Below are 22,812 nucleotides of genomic sequence, written 5' to 3'. Positions count from 1 at the left end.
TTAGATTGCTTTTCTCATATGCAGATTTAACAAGTCATTTGTGCTCTCATTTTAAAGCAAATGAAATGTCGGGTGTATCACCCAATTAAACAAATCTTTGTAAATTAATCGTATACACTTTAGGTGGCATAAATGGGATTACCTCCTTTAAGATGGCGCTTGCTATCAGCAGGTTCTGTTGTTGTTCAGTCGTTCAGTCGTGTCCGACTCTTTGTGACCCCATGGACCAGAGCACGCCAGGCACGCCTATCCTTCACTGCCTCTCGCAGTTTGGCCAAACTCATGTTAGTAGCTTCGAGAGCACTGTCCAGCCATCTCATCCTCTGTCGTCCCCTTCTCCTTGTGCCCTCCATCTTTCCCAACATCAAGGTCTTTTCTAGGGAGTCTTCTCTTCTCATGAGGTGGCCAAAGTACAGCAAGTTTTACATTTGCACTTAAAAATAAAACAAGTTAAATAAATAAATGTGCTGGTTGATTGGTCAGGGCACCATTTTCATAAATAAATAAAAATTGGTTAACCATTTAATTCACTAAATGTTGCAGTCCTACCTTAATTGCCTGTCATGGTGGTAAAATATGCATGATATAAAAGAGTAAATTGGTTAACACAACAAAATAGTAAAAGAAATAATAGCTGGTGGATATTCACTCACACTGAGTCCCATGCACCATAACTATTGATAAGCTCTGGTTTTTTTCTAAGGCCAGGAAAGGTCAGGCCCGCATATGGGATATCTTTGCTAGCTTCCCACCATCTCTAGTTTTCCCTGTGGCCTTTCCCAATTTTACCAGGGGTATGTGTAGAGGAGGTAAACTGGCATCAGAAAAGGTTCTCACTTTGTTCCTGATGACACAGTTGTGTTGCCAGGAATGCTTGGGATCTGTAGCTCTTAATTCCTCCCTGCTCAAACCATCGAAACAAGAAATTAAACTTGATTTAATCTCCACTGGGTTGCAGGGTCACAGTAATAACTTAAAGGTGGGTTCTTCAGTGTCCCTAGCTTTCTTTAGCTCCAATTTACCTACCCTTTCTCTCCCCATTCCCCAGCTCAGTACATTTGGGGTGGTAGGAAAGCAGCCCATATGAAGATGACTGACACTTAGGCAAGTTAATTATGGGCTAAGACAAACTTGGGTTAGTTTGTAATTAGCATGGAGGAAATTCTGAATTTTGGCCCCATCCATAGTTGTGCAGCTAGGGACTGCAGTGTTGGATTCCTCCAGCTTCTGATCTCTGAGTAAGCCAGGCACTGGTGGGAAATTAAATGACAGCACGGCTATCTCAACTTTTGTGTGCCATGCCCTTTTCAATACTTAGCGTGGTGAGGCAGAAAGATGTAAACCATTTGTACTGCCCTAATCATGGCTGTTAAATTGAATGAAGAGTCATGCGTATCTGAATAAAAACCAAAAACTATCAGTGAAGAAGGCAATTTACTTCCCATGTTCATTGCTAAAAGGAATCATTTTGCAACTCTGTACTGCAAGGTCCATTTAACCAGTGTTGAATTGGGCCAGCTAATTACAGAGCTGTCATTTTAGATGAACTTGCAGCATATAACACTCCTTCCTCGTGCTTTGTTTCTGCATCCCTTTTTTATTTATTATTGTACTCCATTATGCAGAAGTAGAGCAGTACCCCCCCCCCCCGCTGCTAGTATTTCCTTTCATCAGCACACTGACTCAGTTGGTTCAAGCTTGACAAGAAGCAATTTTGGATGCGTCATTCATTTGAATCAGTGCTATGAGCAATCCTTTCACTAAAAGGGGGGAAATAAAATAAAATAATGTATAGGGAGGTAGGGGGGCACACTTTCTAATGAGTCAAAAAATTCTTCCTAGAAATCCCCTCTGTTCTCCTCAGCGAGTGAGTGAATGAGGAATTGCAGTGGCGAATTCCGTTTTTTAAAAAAGATCAGATATATTAAAACCAAGTCTTTTGTGCGAGCTCTTTCTTTCTTCTTCTGTCATAAGAGAGTGCTGGTGTGTGTTAGTACAGAGTGCTGGAATACTGAAACACAGATTCCTTCTCCACCTCACCCCTGGTCTTTCATGAACTTTAAAAGGAATCTCAAACAGTTGAGATTTCCCAGAAGTCCTTATGTAACTTTCTGCACAGAACTAAGAGCACAGGAGGCAGAATGCTGATCAGGGAGAAGAGGGCTGTAGAGAGCTCTCCTGGTGGTACAAGCTGCCTGATGCATTGACAGCTGGCATCTTCTTGACTTTCATCATTTTTTCCCTGCGCCTTCCAGAACACACGTGCCAGAAGTCAGGTTTGTTCTATGATCTCAAAAGTCTGGCACAACAAACGATACAAATTGTGTGCAGAAAGTTCTAGACTAAGTAGGATGAGAAGATACTAGCCAAAGCTGAGCTTTGTCATGACCCTGGGGTCAGACTCCCCTTCTTCAGCTGGATGAGACTGGGGATTCAAGATGGGAGAGCGAATTGCTCCCAGGGCCAACCCCAGATTACATACTAAGAAGCATTTGTGCAAGAGAAACCCATTGCGCCAGTACCTCTACAGCCCAAGAAGGTCATGTTGTCCTTCTCTGATTCAGCTCAGTGGAACCTCCGTCTCCCAGTCAGAGTCGATGACTGCTAAAGCAGGCTGGGCACCATTAAACAAAAAGTCTCTTCACACAGTTGGTGGAGCGAATTACTTGGACAGAGCTGAAAATCTTAATTTAGATTCAGTCTGAGGATGGCTGCTGATGAAGCAGCATTTGAGCTGTGCTGTTATGGAATCCCCAGCCTGAGCCTTGGAGGTGTCCAAGATGTCTGTGAAGCCCCACCTTACCTCCTTACTGCCAACTTCATCATTCAAAAAAGAGCAATGATTCATTAAAAAGTCAGAGCTATTTTGGGTACCCACACAGTAGTCTTTTGATGGCTTTAATTCAAATTCAAGAGGGAGGGAATAGCAGTTGCATGCAAGATTGGCCAAACAGTGGCTGACTTGGAAAAATCTACTTTGTTCAGACGGTTTCCCATACCTCTTAGTGTCATCTTAGTTCCATGATTGACCATAGGAAACTGTCTTATACTGAGTCAGACCATTGGTTCATGCAGCTCATTGTTATCCACACTAACTGACAGCAGCTTTCCCAAGATTTCCAAACCTTCCCAGCTCTGCCTGGTAAAATCAGGGATGGAACTTGGGACCTTCTGCATGCAAAGCAGATGTTCCACCATGGACCCATATCAGTGGTATGAAAGTGATTTACCAGCATGAGGGCAGCAGGTAACCTTGTAGTAATCCAAGACAAGTTTTAACACTTGTTCTGCCTGAGGTAACCAGTGGAGTTTGGTGCTGGTGAGGTCAGAAGTAAAACAATTGCATATATTGTTGGTGAGGCCACCGTTGGGGAACACAGGGTACAGTGGGTTGTATCCAGCATAGTACTATGTGAACGTTCTATCAGCACAATGATTTCTGCTTGTGCAGCCCCTAAATCTGTTGCACATGGGAGAAGGAAAGTCCCATTGTGCAAGCAGAAATCTGTGTGCTCACAGGATTTGATAACTGAAAACCACCCAGTCCCATTATTATTATATTGTAAATATATATTTATTTATATGTCACCTTATACCCAACAATCTCAAGGCAACTTACATCTATATATATAAAATGCAAGTGTCTCTGCATCCAGTCCGTGTGTCTCTGGGTTTGCGCTACTGCGCATGTGCCCCAGGGACACAGGGATTGGATGGAGAGAGACCGGGCGCGAGCAGCGTCGGCAGTTCAAGCGGGGCAGTTGAATCCGAACGCCGTGCTCCAGAAGAGAGGGGAGGCCGAGGAGGAAGGGCACGCTGCTGCTCTCGCCCAGCGGGAAGCCCCAACAACAAGTGACGGCAGGGCCCTGAGCCCTCCCGCGCCGCACGCATCCATTTTGGCCGTCGAGCGGCCTGCTCCCGGGCTCCCGCGGCCCGCCAGGCCCAGCGGGAGGCCCCAACAACAAGCGGCGGTGACGGCAGGGCTCCGAGCCCCCCCGCGCCGCCCGCATCCATTTTGGCCGCCGAGCGGCCTGATCCCGGGCTCCCGCGGCCCGCCTGGCCCAGCGGGAAGCCCAAGCAACAAGCGGCGGCGACGGCAGGGCTCCGAGCCCCCCCGTGCCGCCCGCATCCATTTTGGCCGCCGAGCGGCCTGATCCCGGGCTCCCGCGGCCCGCCAGGCCCAGCGGGAGGCCCCCCATGGCAAGCGTCGGCGGCAGAAGGGCCCTTGAGCCCTTGCGTGCCGCCGCCAATGAAGTGGGCCCGATCATCCTGATCCTGGCCCTCCAACTCAACCCTTCGGCTTACCTGACTTCCTGGAGATGCTCCTGGACCCTGGATGAACCTGGTAGGATGAGCTCACCCTGCCTCCCCAAAAATTTGACCACATATGTTCTAGCGCCCGTTATTTTAACGGGCTGAAACCACTAGTAGTAAACATATACTAAAAACATACTACAATAATAACTAAAAGCACACATTTCCACCCATAAAATCATCACAAGCTGTCACCATTGCAGGGGATTGGATTTAGATGATCCTCAGGGTCCCTTCCAACTCTATAATCCTACGATTCCGTAAAACAGCAAGCAGCTAAAAATCATCCATTGAACAAATAAGGGACAGGTGCTAGTCTTCACCTTTTAAAGCCCTAAATGGACATGTTCCTGGTTATCAGAAGAGAACGCCTTCATAAGGAAAGATCATCCAGGAAGGCATTTTGAAGATACCCATCAGAGGTTCCATGCATGAGAAACAACGCTTGAACATTCTCAATAGTGGCACCAAACATCTAAAACTCTGCTCAGATATATTTACCTGGCTAGTTCGTTGACCTCCACTGGGATGGATAGCCCAGTTTTGGAGGGCTTTTAACATGCCCAAGATGAAATGAAATACTGAAAATCCTTAGTTTGGTAGATGGAATGTTGTTATTATTCTCCTGCATTTATTATCCTATTGTGTACTGTATGGTTTCATAATTTAAAATGGTTTTCGAATTTTTTGTTGTGCATTAGCATGGTGTTTTAATTGAAATGTACTAAGCAAGTGAGCAGGGATGCTGGTGGCACTGTGGGTTAAACCACAGAGCCTAGGGCTTGCCGATCAGAAGGTCGGCGGTTCGAATCCCCGCGACGGGGCGAGCTCCTGTTGCTCAGTCCCTGCTCCTGCCAATCTAGCAGTTCAAAAGCACATCAAAGTGCAAGTAGATAAATAGGTACTCCTCCAGCAGGAAGGTAAATAGTGTTTCCGTGCGCTGCTCTGGTTTGCCAGAAGCGGCTTAGTCATGCTGGCTACATGACCTGGAAGCTGTACACCAGCTCCCTCGGCCAATAAAGCGAGGTGAGCACCACAGCCCCAGAGTCGTCCGCGACTGGACCTAATGGTCAGGGGTCCCTTTACTTTTAAACAAGTGAGCAAGTTTTAAACAGGGAATGTAAAGATTTTGGTATCACATTGCAAAGGAACAGTTAGGCCGGGGTAGCCATCCCCTCCCAGATAATATAGACTACAACTCTCATCACCCCTGACTACTGACCATGCTAGCTGGAACAGATAGGAGTTGCATTCCAAAACATCTGGAGGACACCACATCCATCAATCCTGACTGTATCCAGGTAGACTAGGAAGCATGGGAAGAGATGCCTAGATGCTGCTGTGCATGGTTGCAGCAATGGCCAGACTGTAGTTTGTTACATTTTGATGATTATCTGTATTATTCAGAGCAGACCCATTGAAACAAATGAATAAGTAACTCAAGTCCATTAATTTCAGTGGATCTTATCTGATTATGACTTACTGGTAGTTTGGCTATCACCCTTTGTACATTTATTTGTAACCTACCTACAAACTGAAGTAATTGAAGTGGCTTCCTCCCCAACATCTCACACATCTCACCTGAGTAAATACAGAAAAGGAATGGGACCATTCCTTTGTATTTTGAAAGACCCTTTGTATTTGAAAAGGGTTGCCTTTGCGACATGGTGAAGAGGAGCTAGTATTAAGTTTTGCTAGAACATGTACTGCTAAATCCATTGTGTGTCAGGCAATCAAACAATCATTTGATCTTCATGAGCAAGTGAAAAATCAAGAAGTTAGGTTTTGGTATGTATGTATTGTGATGTATTTCTATTTCTATTATGATGTAATATGGAAAAACCAATTATATATATATATATATTGTGTGTGTGTGTGTGTGTGTGTGTGTGTGTGTGTGTGTTAGGCTACTGTCCTGAAAGCTTTTTTTCCTGTCAAAAGGAAACTGACCTATTTAACCAAGACAGACACATAAATGAGGGCGTAGTAGTCCATACACATCTAACTAAGTCATTGGGCAAAAATTCACAACTAAACTATCAGAAGTCATTCTTTTGCCCCAAATGTTGTGTAAAAATTATGTTAGGTGCAATCACAATACTGATGAGAGGAATTTTCTTTCCAGTGTGTATTGTTTTTTCATATTCTCCTGGGGAAACAACAGTACCATTTCATTAGCAATTAGTTATGACTGTTTTTTTTAAAAAAACAAACAAAAAGCATTGTCATCATATTACAGCATCTATCTGAAATGAATAAGAGAGCTCAGCTTTCAAAGATCCTGTCACAGTTATGATATACAGTCTAAATCTGGGTTGTATATTATTTGAGACTGCTAATGTGCTCATATTCAAGTAAAATAACATGTCCAGGAATCATTGCCAGTCGTACAACTAGACTCAGTTAGCATTTATAATTTGATCTCTCAGTCTCTATGTCTAGTAGTAAATTGAAAGCATACTCATTAATTAAAGAGATTGTAATCTCCTTCTGGCAGCGATTTATCTTTTGCCTGTGATATTATGCAAACCAGCATATAGCCTGATGCCGTTATATAAATAATAACCGTAAATAATAATATTGAGTCTGGGACATTGTCACAGTTATAAGATCAGTATATAATATGATAAATTGGCCACAGGATTTAATTCAGAAATACATTCCTTTCCCCCCCCCCCCTTTTGCTTCTAGGAGTTTCTTTCAACAGTGTTTACACACAGATTTGGAGAGTCCTCTTACACTTGGCTGCTGACCCATACCCAGATGTTTCAGACTTGGCTATGAAAGTGCTCAACAGCATTGCTTACAAGGTAAACTATTGAGTTCTCAAGATTTCGCAAACTATAAATAAATGGCTCTTGCACTTCTCCTTTTGGAAGGCTTTCTGTAATAATTTTACCAGTCAGTGAGAGCTTATAGAATAGATTCTCACATAAATTTGCTTATTTGGTTGTTACTTTTTTATTAATAGTCTACCGTATTTTTTGCTCCATAAGACGCACCTTGTTTTTTTAGAGGAGGAAAGGAGGAAAGCCGTGTTTTTTTAGGATCAGCTCAAAGTTGTGCAGCTTCTTTTGCAAAGGAAAAAGCCCTGGGTTTTTTGAGGATCAGCTCAAAGTTGTGCAGCTTCTTTTGCAAAGGGAGAAGCCCTGTGTTTTTTTCTTTAGGATCAGCTCAAAGTTGTGCAGATTCTTTTGCAAAGGAAGAAGCCCTGTTTTGTTTTTTTAGGATCAGCTCAAAGTTGTGCAGCTTCTTTTGCAAAGGGGGAAAAGCCTTGTTTGGGGGGATCAGCTCACAGTTGTGTAGCTTCTTTTGCAAAGAGGAAAAGCCCCGTTTTATAGTGTTCAACTCACAGTTCTGCAGCTTCTATAGGAAAGGAAAGGGAGCCGTTTCTACATTTTCCAGACAGCTAATTAATCAGCCACTCACATGTCGCTGGGGAAACAAACAGCCTCCGTCTGCAGAAATGGAGGCCTGGGCAAGGGGGCGGGGCCATTAAGAGAGCCAGCGACCTTTATCTCTCTCTTGATCGCTTGCTGATCAGCTGCTCGGCGGCTTCCTTTCAACACCCCCTTCTCTCTCTGTAAAAAAAAAGAGCACAATCTGCTTTTGGCCCCTGGGCAATTCGGCTCCAGGGATCACGCATTCGCCCCATAAGACGCACAGACATTTCCCCTTACTTTTTAGGAGGAAAAAAGTGTGTCTTATGCAGCGAAAAATACGGTACTTTAATCGAAGAACTATAGCCTGAGGAATAGCACTTAAAATGAAAAAAATAGTTAATTTTCCACACCCTGCAAAAACAACAATTTCTTGCAGTCTAAATCAGGTACAGGTCATACAGGGGGAAAGGGGGAAAGGGGAAATTTTATAATTATGCATTATGTGATTAGACTGAATGTGCCTTAATCCCATTAATAAACTTGTTACTGATTTCCTGTAGCAGCCCCTTTCCCAAAAACACAATATACAGCTATTTATCCTAGTTCACCTCTGCTTTTGTGGAGGGTTGAAACTTAACTCTTAACATTGCCCTTCTTCGCCTTCTGCAACTCTATCCTTTGAGGGGAGAAAGAAACAGGAGAGTAGATGCCCAAACAGCTCCAGAAGAGCCTAATAGGCAATTGCTAGCAAGAAGGTACTAGAGGCAGCTGATCAGATAATAGTTATTAGAAGCAACTGAATTATGTAACATGAATAACCCTGTAAATGGGGCTTTCCTTTACTGCCAGCTAGTAAATTTGACTTGCAGTTCTGGTTATTTTCTTTGCAAACTCATTTAGATTATGCAAGTGAGAGTAAGACTGGATTGCAGATTGAAGCCACAACTGCTGCCCAGTGCAGGTGATCTAGTACATGTGAGTCAGCATGCAGATACCCCATCCCACTCCTCACTTCTCCTGTATGGATTGAAAGCACCACCGTTATTGCTATTTTTCATTTTGCAAGGATGATGTGTGTTTCACTCCAGAGGCTGCCATCACTGCTGTTTTTGGAATTATTAGCTCAAATAGTGTTGATAAATGGACTGTTTTGGAAATCACTTGTGATAACAAATCTTCTACCACAAATAAAGCACTACCTAAACATTTAGATAATATTTGCTCTTGAAAATACTTCCCCCATCACTCTCTCTAGATTGCAGCTAGGGGCTATTTGGATATTGTCTTTGTTATGTTCTTGGCTCAAGCCCTTCTGGCTGCTCCAACAAACAAACAAACATGAGCCAGTCCAACATGAGGCGAGATCTCTTGCTGATTATTCATTCCAACAATGTAGCTCAAGAACTTGAGGCTAAATGTGCCATGAGAGATGTCACTATTTTAGTGCGCTGAGAGGTGTCATGTTTAAACCTGTTGTTCTCCTTACAGTGCTAATTTTTCTTTTAAAATGTTTCTTTACATTTTACATCCATTAATCTCAGCTGATTGGCTAGATCTCTTTGGCTAGTTTTACAACTCTGTACCAGACAAATTTAAGCATAAAGAATGAAAAATCTTGTTCCTGATACCGAAAATGAATGGATCAACAGTATGGATATGGATCAACAGTATGGATGCACATATACAGTGCACTTACCCGTAGACCAGATTTTTGCTATTTAGATACAATAGAGTATGAGTATGACATTTTTGAGTAATCCTTTCTTGCAACCGGGTGATTTAGCAAGCATGGCCTCCAGATTGAGTCATCATCATATTAAGATGGTGAATTTTTCCCATGGTGATTTTTCTACAGCTCTTCCTTTCAACCAGTGTAATAATAGAATTATTCAATGATGCCTCTGGCTATTTGCACATATTGGAATTAAAGCTGATGTACTTTCATGTGTGGCATAACAGAATTGCATGGTGGACAGGATCTACAATGGACCATGCCATTCCCAACCTCCAGGAAATACTGTATATATAGATGATATATAGTAGAAAGCACTAATCAGCCATGTGATGATACGGGAAATATGTGTGACTGCAGAAACCAGGGATTGGGAAATAGTAAAGGGAGCAGAAAATGTTCTTTGTGGCCAAGGATTTTAGCTGCTGCCAATTATTCACCTGCCATTCATCCTTTGTGTCTCTTACTCTTTGAGCTTTTACAACATCATGTAGAATAAATAAATTGTGGCATTTCACATTTGGCGTACTTGTTCAGATAGTCTTTTAACCTGGTGGTAATAGATGTTTTCTGCTCACACAAGAATTTCTGGATCACATCCCAGAATGTACTATGCATTTTCTTGGCTCCATAAAGAAGACAACAGAAAATGGCTACGCTTTTTGGCAGGGTGTTGTTCAGCATTCTTTGGTGGAATGGGAAATGCAGTGGAAACCTAAGCGTTTGATACATAACTGACAGTTATCATATAGTAAAAGGAACTGTTGCAGTGACCTTTTGTGTGCCCCGTGAAACAGTGCTGACATAACACTGAGCACTGATTGTGTTTACCTAGTGATGATTACTGGTACTGCTGAGCAGACAGGATATCTGCACTTGTGATAGGTCAGCAAAGGTTCATTATAAAGTGTTGATTCATATGTTTATCATAAGTAAACTTCATAAATGGTTGCACCTTATGCTTGAATCTACTCTTTCGAAGTCATGATAGATCTCATGCATTAATGAAATGCATTAAGGAAAACCAGCAGTTTCCTCTTTAAATTTTATGTTAGAAGTTGAATGTCTGCCACTTCCCCATTTTTGTTGAATGTGTGAACTAGCTCCAGGTTTTTCTGTTGAATCCTCAGGAGTTACTAAGAGTTTTTTATCTGAACTGCCATTGTTATGTGCCTAGGTGAACTTTGCATAGTGGTCTTCCTCATCACCTTTCAAAGCTTCCAAAGCACCTGTTTCTAAGTGACTGAACTTAAAAGGATCAAGTTTAAACCCTTGAAGATGAAAAAATTAGACTATTACATCATTGCCTAGGTTCTAGTTTTATGGCATTTCATTATAGTGACTGGCCATACAACCTTTATCTCTTATCTCTGCTTTTTAAAATTTAGGATGATTTGACAACTCAGCATAGCTTGAATTGTGCTTTGGCTGTTGAGCAAATTTCATTCATCACAGGGGGCTTCCAGTGGGACAACTATTTTGATGTGGTTGTAAAAATAATATGTTATGTTTTAGCACCTGGAATGATGGTATGAATACTCTAGAGCGTTTCTAACGGAGATTCCTACTTGCCATGTTCTTGAAAAGATGTGAAGTTTGATACACTTGATCTTGAAGCATCAGATCAGCTTTATTTATACAGCCATTGATCCATTATAAAATTCAACTGGCATAGCAGACTCCAAACAACATAGAATGCTGCCCATCACATGAAGTATGATATACACTAAACATCCATCAATCCAAAACTCACTCCTAAATCATGTGAACTCTTGAAGCATTGCAAGGCCAATTACCATGGTAAAAATGGAAACTTTTCATCAACACATCAAAATTATCATTTAAGTTTTCCCTGTCTGTCTTTTTTAGAAGCTAATAAAATGTGAACTTGCATTGAAAGTTAGGCTTAGCTGCATGACTCTACACATGCACCAAAACAGTAAGGTTTGGCTCTGTTCAATGAATTAACTTTCATTCTGGGTAGAATTGAAATATACACGATGCTAGTGTACATGTTGGCACACTAAAGAGTTTTTGTTCCTTGGCCCTGTCTACCCAGGCTGTCAACCTTCCTTATTTTAAGTTTCTAAATTTAGCTGTAAGGGACTACCTACAAACTGCTGTAATCATATATACAATAATACATTTGTCTCCCCTTATTTCCTATGAATAGCTCCAAACCAGCATGTCAAAAGATTTTCCCTCCAGATTAGCAAGATTGCAAACCTTTGACATCAAAATATATAACAAGAGTGTTAACAAGGCCTTGAGCTACTGGAAGGGATAAGTATTGCTTCAGAAGCTGCTGTACATCTTTGCTGTGGTGTTAGGTCAAACAGTTTAGGGGCCTGAACATCTCTTCTTTCAGAGCACTGTATTGTGTACCATCAAACAAAGACAAATACTGTTGTTGAGTCATAACAATATTGTTATTAATGCTAAATATTTCAGTTCCAATCCAAAGTTCTTGCTGCAATGACAGAAAGCTGTCCTCTGAAAAGCCTCCCTAAAAGGTCTCCTAGCTTCCTGAAGTCAGTTTTATTTGCAGAGAAGGAAGGAAAACTGTTTCCTCCTATGTTAACATACTGCAAGCCAACCTGTGGCCCTCCAGGTGTTGCTAGACTACAGCTTTATAGCTTAAACCACCCCTGACCTTTGACCATGGAGTCCAACAATATATGGATGTATCCTGGATTTAACCTATAACAAAAAGCCTTTGAGTGTTTCTTTCAAAGCCAACTTAATGACTTTGGAATATTGGGAAACATAAAGTATGTTTCCAGTTTTGGTGTAACTTGCAGGTTCCCTGTGAAAAAACTCGCCTACACCACTGATGAGGGTCAGATGGAGAAGAATATTTTGTCTGGTCCTAGAAGACCATATAAAGGTTCTGGGTTTTAATAACTCTGCATGCCCTCAACAGAAGAGAATCAGCAGGGGAATAAGCGTTAGACAATAAGGGTTTCAAAAATATAATTTACTGCTACACAAATTCCATAGCCATCTAAGACATGGTGGAGAGCCAATTTGATCCCAAAATGTAACCTGTCACGCTGGCTGTTCGAGCAGCAGCTTCTCGCTCTTATAGATGTGGCTGTTACTACATCAACTGCAGTTTCCCCAGTCAAGGGTATGGTGCTAGTGATGGCCTTGATCCTTTTCCTAATGAGCTGGGGAGGAGAGAAGAAAACTGCCTCAAAACGCCGGCTCAACAAGGTGAAATCTGAAGGAGAGAGGCAATATGTGCCCTCAAGCACGGCTGCTGCAATCATCCAGTTTGAACCCAGCAATTTTGGGTGTAAAGTGCAATTGCAGGTACAACTGGAAAACGGCCTGCTGTTTATGCTATTTATTTCCCCAAGTTCCCAAATGCCTTGTCAGTGGCTCTTTACACCTTTTGTGTAAACTGCAGAGATCTTAATGGCCATAGTCTCAGTCTTTTTTGGATTTGACACACCCCAATAAGTGAAGCGTCTGCTGAATAAGAAGCCTGGTTTTTCGCACTTCTTTGCTTGTTGTTCCCATCCCTCCCTGGCCTAAGATTTCTAAAGGCGGTGAAAGAAGCTTATCTGAATACCTTTTGGGAATTGCAAGAGCTGCTGCAAATATTTTCCTGCTTCTTTGTTGTTATGGTTGTTGTTGGTTTTAAAGTTATTGCTGCTGTTGTTTCTGAAGTTATTGCCTCAGAATCTATTGCCTCACGCCAGCCCAGTATCTCAAGTGAATTTGGAGGGAAGTGACTCCAGTTATGAGGTCAGGAAGTAGTTTTTCTCCCCTGAACGCGGAAGGAATATTATTCCCTCTATGGCTTCAGGTGGATTAAGCTACTTTTATAAAGCACCATTCACACATGTCCATTTGTTTGCAGATTTGAATGTTCTAGTTTCTGGAAATTTGTCTCCACAATATATTGGAAAGAACTTTTGCTGAGGCATCAAGTTCAAGTTTGGCATTTCGGTCAGATTGGTCATTTTAATGAGTTTTTCATTTTGTAAAGGTAACCTCATTTGCCTGTTTTCCATTGCCAGATCCTGCCCCCAAAGTACCAATGCAAATGTTAACATATTATATCTTGCATATGAATTAGGAACCTTTTTTTTAATAGGCATCAGATGAACCCTTATGTCAGGCATGGCCAAACTTGGCCCTCCAGCTGTTTTGGGACTACAATTCCCATCATCCCTGACCGCTGGTCCTGTTAGCTAGGGATGATGGGAGTTGTAGTCCCAAAACAGCTGGAGGGCCAAGTTGGGCCATGCCTGCCTTATGTGGTAAGTGCATATATCTAACTTGTATAGCAATACTATAGCAGTGCTAAAAACTGCTTCCACTTTCCACCATTGATATTGAGGTTCAGTAAGGTTATTCCTGGTGGTAAAAATATTTTTATTCCTATGACTGGCATTTGTTCTTTCTCGGTTTTTCCATTCTTTCTTTCCTAGGCGACGGTAAATGCCCGCCCCCAGCGCATCCTTGACACTTCTTCTCTCACACAGTCTGCCCCAGCCAGTCCTACCAACAAGGGCATGCACATACACCAAGTGGGGTAAGTACTACATCTTAAATCCCTTGTTATGCATAGCTGATTTAGTGCTTAAGGAGCAATGTGTATCTGTGTGCCATGCAGACATTCCGCTGTCTGGAGAGGTAAGCTATTGTATATTTCACGTAAGGGGACAATTTAGGACAAACTTCTCACTCTGTAAAACTGATCTGACAATCCTTGTAGTGAAGGCTGCAACACTGCAAAAGTATCCCTGTAAATTGACTCTGACTCATCCCACATTAGAGATGCTTTCTAATCCCTTTGCCAAAAGTTAGTCAGAAGTGACATATACAGTGTCCTACGTAACTGTTGAAGCCATCAAAGAAGGAGATTAATCTCTGTGTTGAAAAAAGTGTTGATCTCATCCTATAATGTCTGAAATGTGACACAAATGTGTGGTTTCCCCCCCCCCCCCCCGAGGCTAGGAGAATGTATTGGAAAGTTGTTGCATTGTCTTGTTTCCTAAAACTTATATTCAGTTATTTAAAATGCTACCCTTCAGACATTATAGGATACACACTTTTTCTTGGTTTTTGAATGGCCATAACTCAGTAATAGAGCATCTGCTTTGACTGCACAAGTTCCTAGGTTCAGTCCCTGGTTTTCTCCAAATAAGGCTGGGAGACCACAGTCTGAAACCCCGGAGATTGTTGCCAGTCGCCAGTCAGCGTAGAATAGACAATAGTAAACTAGATGCGGGGTGGGGGATAATGCACCAAATATAATGCATGGCTTTTAGGTACTAATTAGAAGTGGAAAAAGTTTCTCAGAACATACATTCTTCATTTGTGCTTAGTAACCCTTCCATCAGGGATAACTCTACACTACTTGCAGATAGGGGGACATGATTTTACAACTGCTGCATCAACGCTTCTGCAGGGATTTCCAACATTAATTTCAAATGTCATTTTTCCCTTTACAATCTCAACTGACCAAAGGCCAACTGGTACCACTTTGTGGGGTGGGGGGTGGAAAAGCACCTAGTGTTGAAAAACAGAATGGCTTTACCCACAAGAATAAATAAAGTGGAAAGTGACAGAGAAAACTTAAATTTGTAGTTGCAAAAGGCCATCTTCTGCAGCAGTCTGATTTCCTATTCTGCTGGTAAAACAATATCCAGTACAGCCAGTGACAGAGCTTTATGCTCCAGCAACGGGGGGCAGAGAGCAGGCGGGGGCGGGGCGCGCCGCCCGCAGGGGTATGGTGCGTGTCCTGGGGGCGGGGCACACTGCCTGCAGGGGCATGGCGCCCAGCGTGGGCATGGGGTAGCCGCGATGGCACCCTATTGGGATCACTTTGCCAGGGGCGGTACACTCCCCCCGCACTCCTCTTCCTCCGCCAGTGAGTACAGCAATATTTCCACCCATATTTGATTTCCCATTTCTAGAGGATCTCCACCAACCACCAGCACCAGTAGCTCCAGCTTGACCAATGATGTGACAAAGCAGCCGGTCAACCGGGACATGTCATCTGTAAGACCTGCAAATGTGGGCAACATGGGGGTGCAATACACTCCACACTCCCACCAGTTTCCTAGGACAAGGAAAATGTTTGACAAGGGCCCAGATCAGGTAAGATCATAGTCTTCCCTGTCTCATTCCCTGAAATAACTCTCATTTGTTTTGCTTCTTCTCCTCCAGTTTTTGCTATGTCATATTTATTTTTCCTGTAATCCTGGCAATACAAACAAGATATTTATTTATTTATTGTTGTTACCTTTACAGCTTTTTAAAAAATCAAAATCAAGAAACAACCACCACCATGTGACTTAACAACAAAACAAAAGACAATAACTGCAACAGATTTATTGCATATAACATATTTTTAAATTGCTTTTCCTCCTTAGTTTTTTCCTTGCAATGACCTGTGAAGGTAGGGTAGGCAGAGAGATCGTGACTAGCCCAAGGTCACCTGGTGAGCTTCATAGCTTGAGTCCTTCAGTCCTATTACAAAACAAAATCTTTACACCATGGATACAGTGACAAATGCAGCAAGAAAATAAATGTAGAGTACAAGTTCTAGTGCTGATTAGTCTGAGCGGAAAGTATAAGTGAAGGCAGTCCTTCAGATATGATAGTCATAACCTAGTATAATAATGTGATACAGGAAAAATCTCTGGCAGCTAGAAATGTGATACTATGCCTGCAATCTTTTCCAGCCTCTCTTCCTCACTGCATATTTTGCCATTCTTGATGGCATGCAATTTCTCTCCCTGAAAATACGGTTTCCTTTTGTAACCTAATTCTGTTAATGCATCTTGATAAAGGCATCTTCATGCGCTACGCTTTTGTGTGAACTTACAGCTTACACAATAAACATTGTGGTTTAGTGTTTTAAAACCTTTTTGAGATGGGTACATATGTCAGGGATCTTTCAGTTGGGCCCTGTCTCTCTGCAGTGTTTACTATAAGGGAAAACACTTGCAGCCCTATGTCTCAGGAGCCATTTGGGTTACCAGATGCAATTTAAAAGTGGGATTCTTTTTTCTGTAGTATTTTCATAGAAAGGATATTTGAATGTGGACATGCCAGTTTCTCTTGTCATTTTGGTGGGAGAAGCTTCACCTTCTGAAATTCTCCCTTTTGTACTTCTACTGAAGACACAGGTGCCCTGTTCAATATTAAAATCGGCACCCTAGAGAATACAGGTCTCTGCCTCTTGAACAGCATTAATATACTTTTCACTAGGCCAGTGTGTGTGTGTGTGTGTGTGTGTGTGTGTGTGTGTGTGTATTTCCTTACAAAGGCCTAAATTCATACGCTTCTTTCAAACAAATATGTACAGCATTTGGGGGAGCACTATAACACATAGTCCTTAAATTTATTTATTACTTATTATAATATTATAGCAATCTTTGGAATTCTTCTATGGCCCCCCTTCACCTCCCATTTGGAAACATGTCAATGTTGTCTTTTCTTATAGGCAGTGGTAGAATTGGGAATAGCACCCGGCCACCTGATTCATAGGTAGCAACTTTCATAGAAAATACTGTAAAGCTTGAGGAACCAAGCTGGTCAAAGTCAGGGTGGTGTAGTAGTGGTTAGAATGTTGGACTAGGACTGGAGAGATTCAGTTTCAGTTCCCCACTCAGCCATAAATCTCACTGGGTGCTGTAAAAGCAGTAACATCAGAAGACAAGGATGCATCAAGAATGACACATGGGAAGTCACTTAAACAAAATTGTATTCATTTGGAAATAATTTGTATAATTAGGTTAAGACCTGGAAAATCCATTTTTAAAATTGGCCAAAAAAAAAAATCTTGCCCAAGGTCACACAGTAAGATTTTTTTTTTTTGCCAATTTTTACAATCCAAGCAACCTCACAGGGTTGCTTTGAGAATGAAATGGAGCAGGGAAAACCTTGGAAGACAGTGGCATATATAAATGTAATGAGCATTTTCATATATTTTTTTCATCCGAGTGGCCTCATCACCAATTTCAGTAGTAAGCATATATGACTGCAAATATGATTGGGGGGCTCCCTCAGCTACTTTGTTCAGTCCTGGCTGTGTGACTCTTTAACAGCATACTGTACTTGTATTTGGGAAAAGAGCTTGACTTTATTTGGTTAAGCTTAGCAGTGTACGTTGCCCTTGAAAAGGATCACAGAAGATTGTTGGTATCTACCACACAGAAAGATACAAAGGTTGTCAGCCCTAAGAAGTGCTTCCCCTAGTTAGTGTTACCGAAATGGTCAAGATCAGGGGTCCCCAAACTAAGGCCTGGGGGCCGGATGCAGCCCAATCACCTTCTAAATGTGGCCCGCGGATGGTCCGGGAATCAGTGTGCTTTTACATGAGTAGAATGTGTGCTTTTATTTAAAATGCATCTCTGGGTTATTTGTGGGGCATAGGAATTCATTCATATATATATATATATATTTCAAAATATAGTCCGGCCCCCCACAAGGTCTGAGGGACAGTGGATCGGCTCCCTGCTGAAAAAGTTTGTTGACCCCTGGTCAAGATACATACAAGATACTTCCTTACAGGGCATAGCAACTTCTGTGGCATGTAATATTTGAGAGCAGAATATGGCCACATTATGTCACGATTGGCTTCAGAAATAATATACAGTGGTACCTCTGGTTACGAACGTAATTCGTTCTGGAGGTCCGTTCTTAAGCTGAAACCATTCTTATCCTGAGGCGCGCTTTCGCTAATGGTGCCTCTCGCTCACATCCTGGGGCAAAGTTTGCAACCAGGAGCAAATACTTCCGGGTTAGCGGAGCTCGTAATCTGAAGCGTTTGTAACCAGATGTACCACTGTACTAGGCTGTCTTCTGATTTGGCGGGGGAGAGGTTGTTCCAATAAACTATAATTGGATGGTGACGTCCTACTGTGGTTGATGTGATATACACTCAGACAAACCAGATGTGCAGGTACTGTAACTGAAGCACGTGTAACTTTGTTTCCTCACTTTTCTCTGGACAGACAGCCGATGATGCCGATGATACTGTGGGGCATAAAAACTTCATGTCAGCAACAATGCAGACGGGGTTTTGCGACTGGAGTGCCAAGTATTTTGCTCAACCGGTGATGAAGGTACAGTCTGCCTTTCTTCTATAAGCCCTTTTCTGAATTGCAGAATCGACTGAATGCTCCTCACCCTAAAAATCAAATTATTGTTTGCACATGTACACACATGCATACGCATGCATGCACACACACACACATGCATGTTCACACTGCCAGGTTCTCATTCATGGTCCTCTCTCTCTCTCTCTCTCTCTCTCTCTCTCTCTCTTCATTTACTTTCTGTTCCAGGAGTTGAACATTTATTTATTTATTTTAAACAAGACAAAACAAAACAAAACCCAGCAGCTATTGATCCCTTCTCTTCAGTAATAGCCTGGCATGCAGATGAATAAATATTGCAGGCTTCATTCACAGAATGCTTTGTCGAAACAAAATAGGAAATTCTTTCCAGTAGCACCTTAGAGACCAACTGAGTTTGTTCTTGGTATGAGCTTTCGTGTGCATGCACACTTCTTCAGATACTTCAGATGCTTTGTAACTGCTTGTCAGATTTGTGCTTTAGCTAACACTTCCCAGCTCATCCTGAATCCATCCCGTATGGTTTTTATCAGCAGTAGGAAAATAATACATGTGTGTGGAAGGGGAGTGGTGGTTTGTATTTTATAGGAAACAATTTTTCATAAGCATGTCCCTGCTTCTGCCACATTCAGAGTCCTGCCATTGGAACCCTGTGATTGTGCTGCGAACTGAAGAAAGGCATGGGGCATGAAAGTCAGAGGTTACATATGTTTATAGCCAGTGCTGGATTAATGCACAAGCTAAGTAAGATACAATTTAGGGGCTCAGATTATGAGGGGCCTCTAAATACAAAACACACATACAACCCCCCTCCCAAAGATTTCTAAAGTTTTTATGATCTGTTAAAACACAGGAGAACATACATTTTTGTTCTGATGTGACAATAATATATTTAGTACCATATTTATCATACTGTGTTTATAAATCAACTCTCATTGGGTGACATCCATGGCTTTGCTCTCAAAAAAAATCATGAAAGAAAGTGTTTTACATTTTGTGTTATGTGCAGAACACACACAGTAGATGCTGTGTGGACTCTTCCACTTAGTAAGTGATAGACTGCATGTTTAATGGCTCTTGTGCTGCTCTACATTAAAAAAAAATCATATGTGCTAAGAAGGTACATTATATAACATGAATACTGCAAGATATATGCTTTGGTTAGTTTGTTAGTTTTTAATTGTATCCCCACTTATATATTCAATATATAAGTGTATTATTTCATTGTCTTTTCTGTTAGAATAGTACACATTTGGAGGTAATGCTATGGGCTCTCTTGATCATGACATAGTTTAGGGCCTCCGTCTTAGCCCTGTTTGTAGTCCCTCTTGTTGCAAAAAGGTATAATGGGCCATACTGGGTGGTAGCAAGAACCTATATGTGGATCAACAGGATTGCAGGCTCCCTTTCCACATACACAGCACAGCATAAAGGATGCCAGATTTCTTTCCCATTCTGCCATACAAGATTCTAGGTACTTAGTGTGGCAGCCACTCTCTAGTTCAGGCATGGAGCAGGTTCAGTGTTCTTAATGGTATGTTACCAGGGCAGCTTTGTTGCCATACAATCAAACAGTCATAGTAGAAAGTAAAATGACTTGCACAGACTCCCAGAGAGATTGTGGCCCCTTAGCTCCTCCCTGGTTGTTTTCCTGCTGTGCTGCACTGAAGTAAGCATGACATAGTGTGTTTTCTAGACCTGGACTCGTAGTTTAGCTCTCCCGGTGAACCCATGAGCTATAAACCATAGGGCAAACCTTGGTTCATGGTTAGTCTAGATAGATATAAACCATAAACTCAAGTTCAGTAGACATGCCAAGCCATGGCTTAGCTGCAGCAGCAGAATGACCAGTGAGAGCAAAGTGGCTGCAATCTCCTCTCCTAGGGCTCACACATTCACTGTAACCCATGCTGGTAATTCAGGTTTTTGAAGCTGGTAATTCAGAGCCCACCGGGCCCAAAGCTGGTGGTTTGGAGCACATATAATCTGAGGCTGGTGGTCCTGAGCCCCATAGCCTAAGGCGGAAGCTTCACAGATGCTGTCCCCTGAGCCTAACCCACCAGGGGAATCTAGTGCTTTACACACTGTCATGGCTACCCCACTGTGCAGGGAGCACACCAGGCAGGAGGCCACAGAATTCCCAGGAAATGTAACCCAAATTTTCCATCAAGTATGCATTCAATAGAGAGCTGCAGCCAATCCTGGTACCATGCATATGGGAAAGACAGCAAGGCAGTTTGGCTCCCTTGTGTTTGCCAGCTTCCTGGAATTAAGCCCAGGTGAATTGATTGGGGGGGGGTGTTGGAAAGGAGATGAGTTGGAAGGGACTGTTTCCCTTTTATAACCAGCAGAAAATGCCAAGGAGGAAAGCGAGGACACCAGGACAGAGAGAGATTGTAAGGGAGGAAATGTCGCAGCAACATCAGAGAAGGTGTAAAACTCTAAGAGTGATAGATGGCCTGCAGGAGGGAGGGTAGGCAAGCCCCTATGACGAACTGGCCTGTAAACAAGATATTTGGAGGCAGTGTTCCCCAGCCATTTTTTATGGTCCACCAACTAGGAAACAAACTCAAAGATGGAGAAAACCTCATGAGAAAGAGCCCAACTATTGCACAGTGCAAGTCATTCAGTCTGCTTTCTGGACTTAGAGAATGAGGGCTCTAGATCCATTCAGCCATGGACCTTGGATGACAACCTTTCAGCCCGTATTTCCATTAGTAAAAACAGGAATAATAGCAGCCTGCCTCACAGGAATATGAATGAGAGATGGGTTGTATGCCAAACAATGCTATATAAATTATGTATAATAATGACACCAAAATTATCACAATGGTACAGGGAAGGACAGCTTCTAAGCAGCTGTCTGCATACTAGCTGCAAACAGCTGTGTTTTCTGTATCTTTCCTTGCTAATTACTACAGAGGTTTGTGTTCAAAGAAAAACTTGCTCCCTCCCCTCTCATCATGCTTCTATTCATCTCCACAGTAAAGAGGCAGGGCTGAATTCATGATTCTGGAATTACATCTGATACCGTGAGCAAGCTAATGCTGTGCCTCTGACTGTTACCAAAAATGCCAAACCTTCATTGTGCATTTTGCACATTATATCTAACCTACACACAAGCAAGGTGAAGTGGGAAGGCTGAAGAAGAGAGCTGGGGTGGGGCGGGTTCAAGATTTGACAACAAGAATGTAGGCCAAGTACAGCACAATCTTTCAGCTCACATGCTATGTTGAGCAACTTTATGTTCATATTTTATTTGTGTGCCATGAGGGTTAACAAACAATTTTTCTCTGATCCAGATAGGACTTGAGCTTCCTGGGAGAGTTGCAGTGATTAAATATTCTGCCTGTCTGTTGTCCCAGAGGGACATCAACAACAAACTTTTTTTAAAAAGCCAGTTTTTGCTTGCTGTGTAATTAAAACCTCTGCTTTTCGACAGCAAGGGCAGAACTGTTGGTGTCTCACTCTCTTTGCTGTTTCTAGCTGTATTAATGTTGAAACAACACTGGAACATTTTGCCTTAAGTAAAAGCTTTCTAATCCAGGAGGGAGGTCAGCAAGTCACATAATCTTGTAGGACTAAGAGTTGACCCTGCTTTATTTCATGCATCTTTGGAGTTTCCATTTGTCACCAGGTTGTTTATCTACAGTCTGAATTCATTGGCATCTATCTGACTTGAGAGAGAATGGAAGTGTGTGCCATTGGACTCAAACTGTTAAGAGAGTTGCAGTGCTTGCTGTGGCTTGTAGAGAACAACACAGAGTTGGTCTACCAATGGGCCTGGTGCCTGAAGCCATTTCCCCATAGAATTGGGGGTCCTGCCATCTTTCATCTGTGGACATTACCAATCTAGTGTAGACGTCACTGAGACAGAAGTGTGACCATGCTGAGAAGGTAACCTTGGAACAACACATCTTTCAGACTGTCCTGCCATGTTTTACCCCAGGTTCTTCCTGATACAGCACATGTGGAAAGCATCCATGGCTAAGGTTGCTGGTTATGGTGGAGTCCAGTTAAACAAAATTGTCTACCACCTCAAGCCTGGGGTCAGGAATGCTGGTGCATGGTGTGCTAGCAACACCCTGACCCAAGATGTCAGGCTGATGGTCAGGCCAAGCTCCATGCAGGCTTGGACAAGACATTTGATGAGTCTCTGCAGAGCTTCCTCAAGTCTGCGTCATCTGCAAACAGCATCTCTCAGATAAGAACCCACCACACTTTTGTCTTGGTGTGGAGACATGCCACATTGAACAGACCCCCTCCCCATCTTCTGTCA

The 22,812-nt window shown here is 42.4% G+C and overlaps 1 protein-coding gene across 1 annotated transcript in view; it reads left to right on the top strand.

The window, feature by feature from the left end:
• Positions 1 to 22,812, top strand: part of RPTOR (regulatory associated protein of MTOR complex 1) — a 312,090-nt gene that overhangs the window by 237,322 nt on the left and 51,956 nt on the right. The window contains 4 exon segments of the mRNA XM_033138999.1: positions 7,006 to 7,124; positions 13,872 to 13,975; positions 15,363 to 15,546; positions 18,411 to 18,521. Of these exon segments, the coding sequence (XP_032994890.1) occupies positions 7,006 to 7,124; positions 13,872 to 13,975; positions 15,363 to 15,546; positions 18,411 to 18,521 (518 nt within the window).

Source organism: Lacerta agilis, chromosome 2 (assembly GCF_009819535.1).
Source record: "Lacerta agilis isolate rLacAgi1 chromosome 2, rLacAgi1.pri, whole genome shotgun sequence".
Classification (NCBI taxonomy): domain Eukaryota; kingdom Metazoa; phylum Chordata; class Lepidosauria; order Squamata; family Lacertidae; genus Lacerta; species Lacerta agilis.
This window is presented reverse-complemented; position numbering and strand designations above follow the sequence as displayed.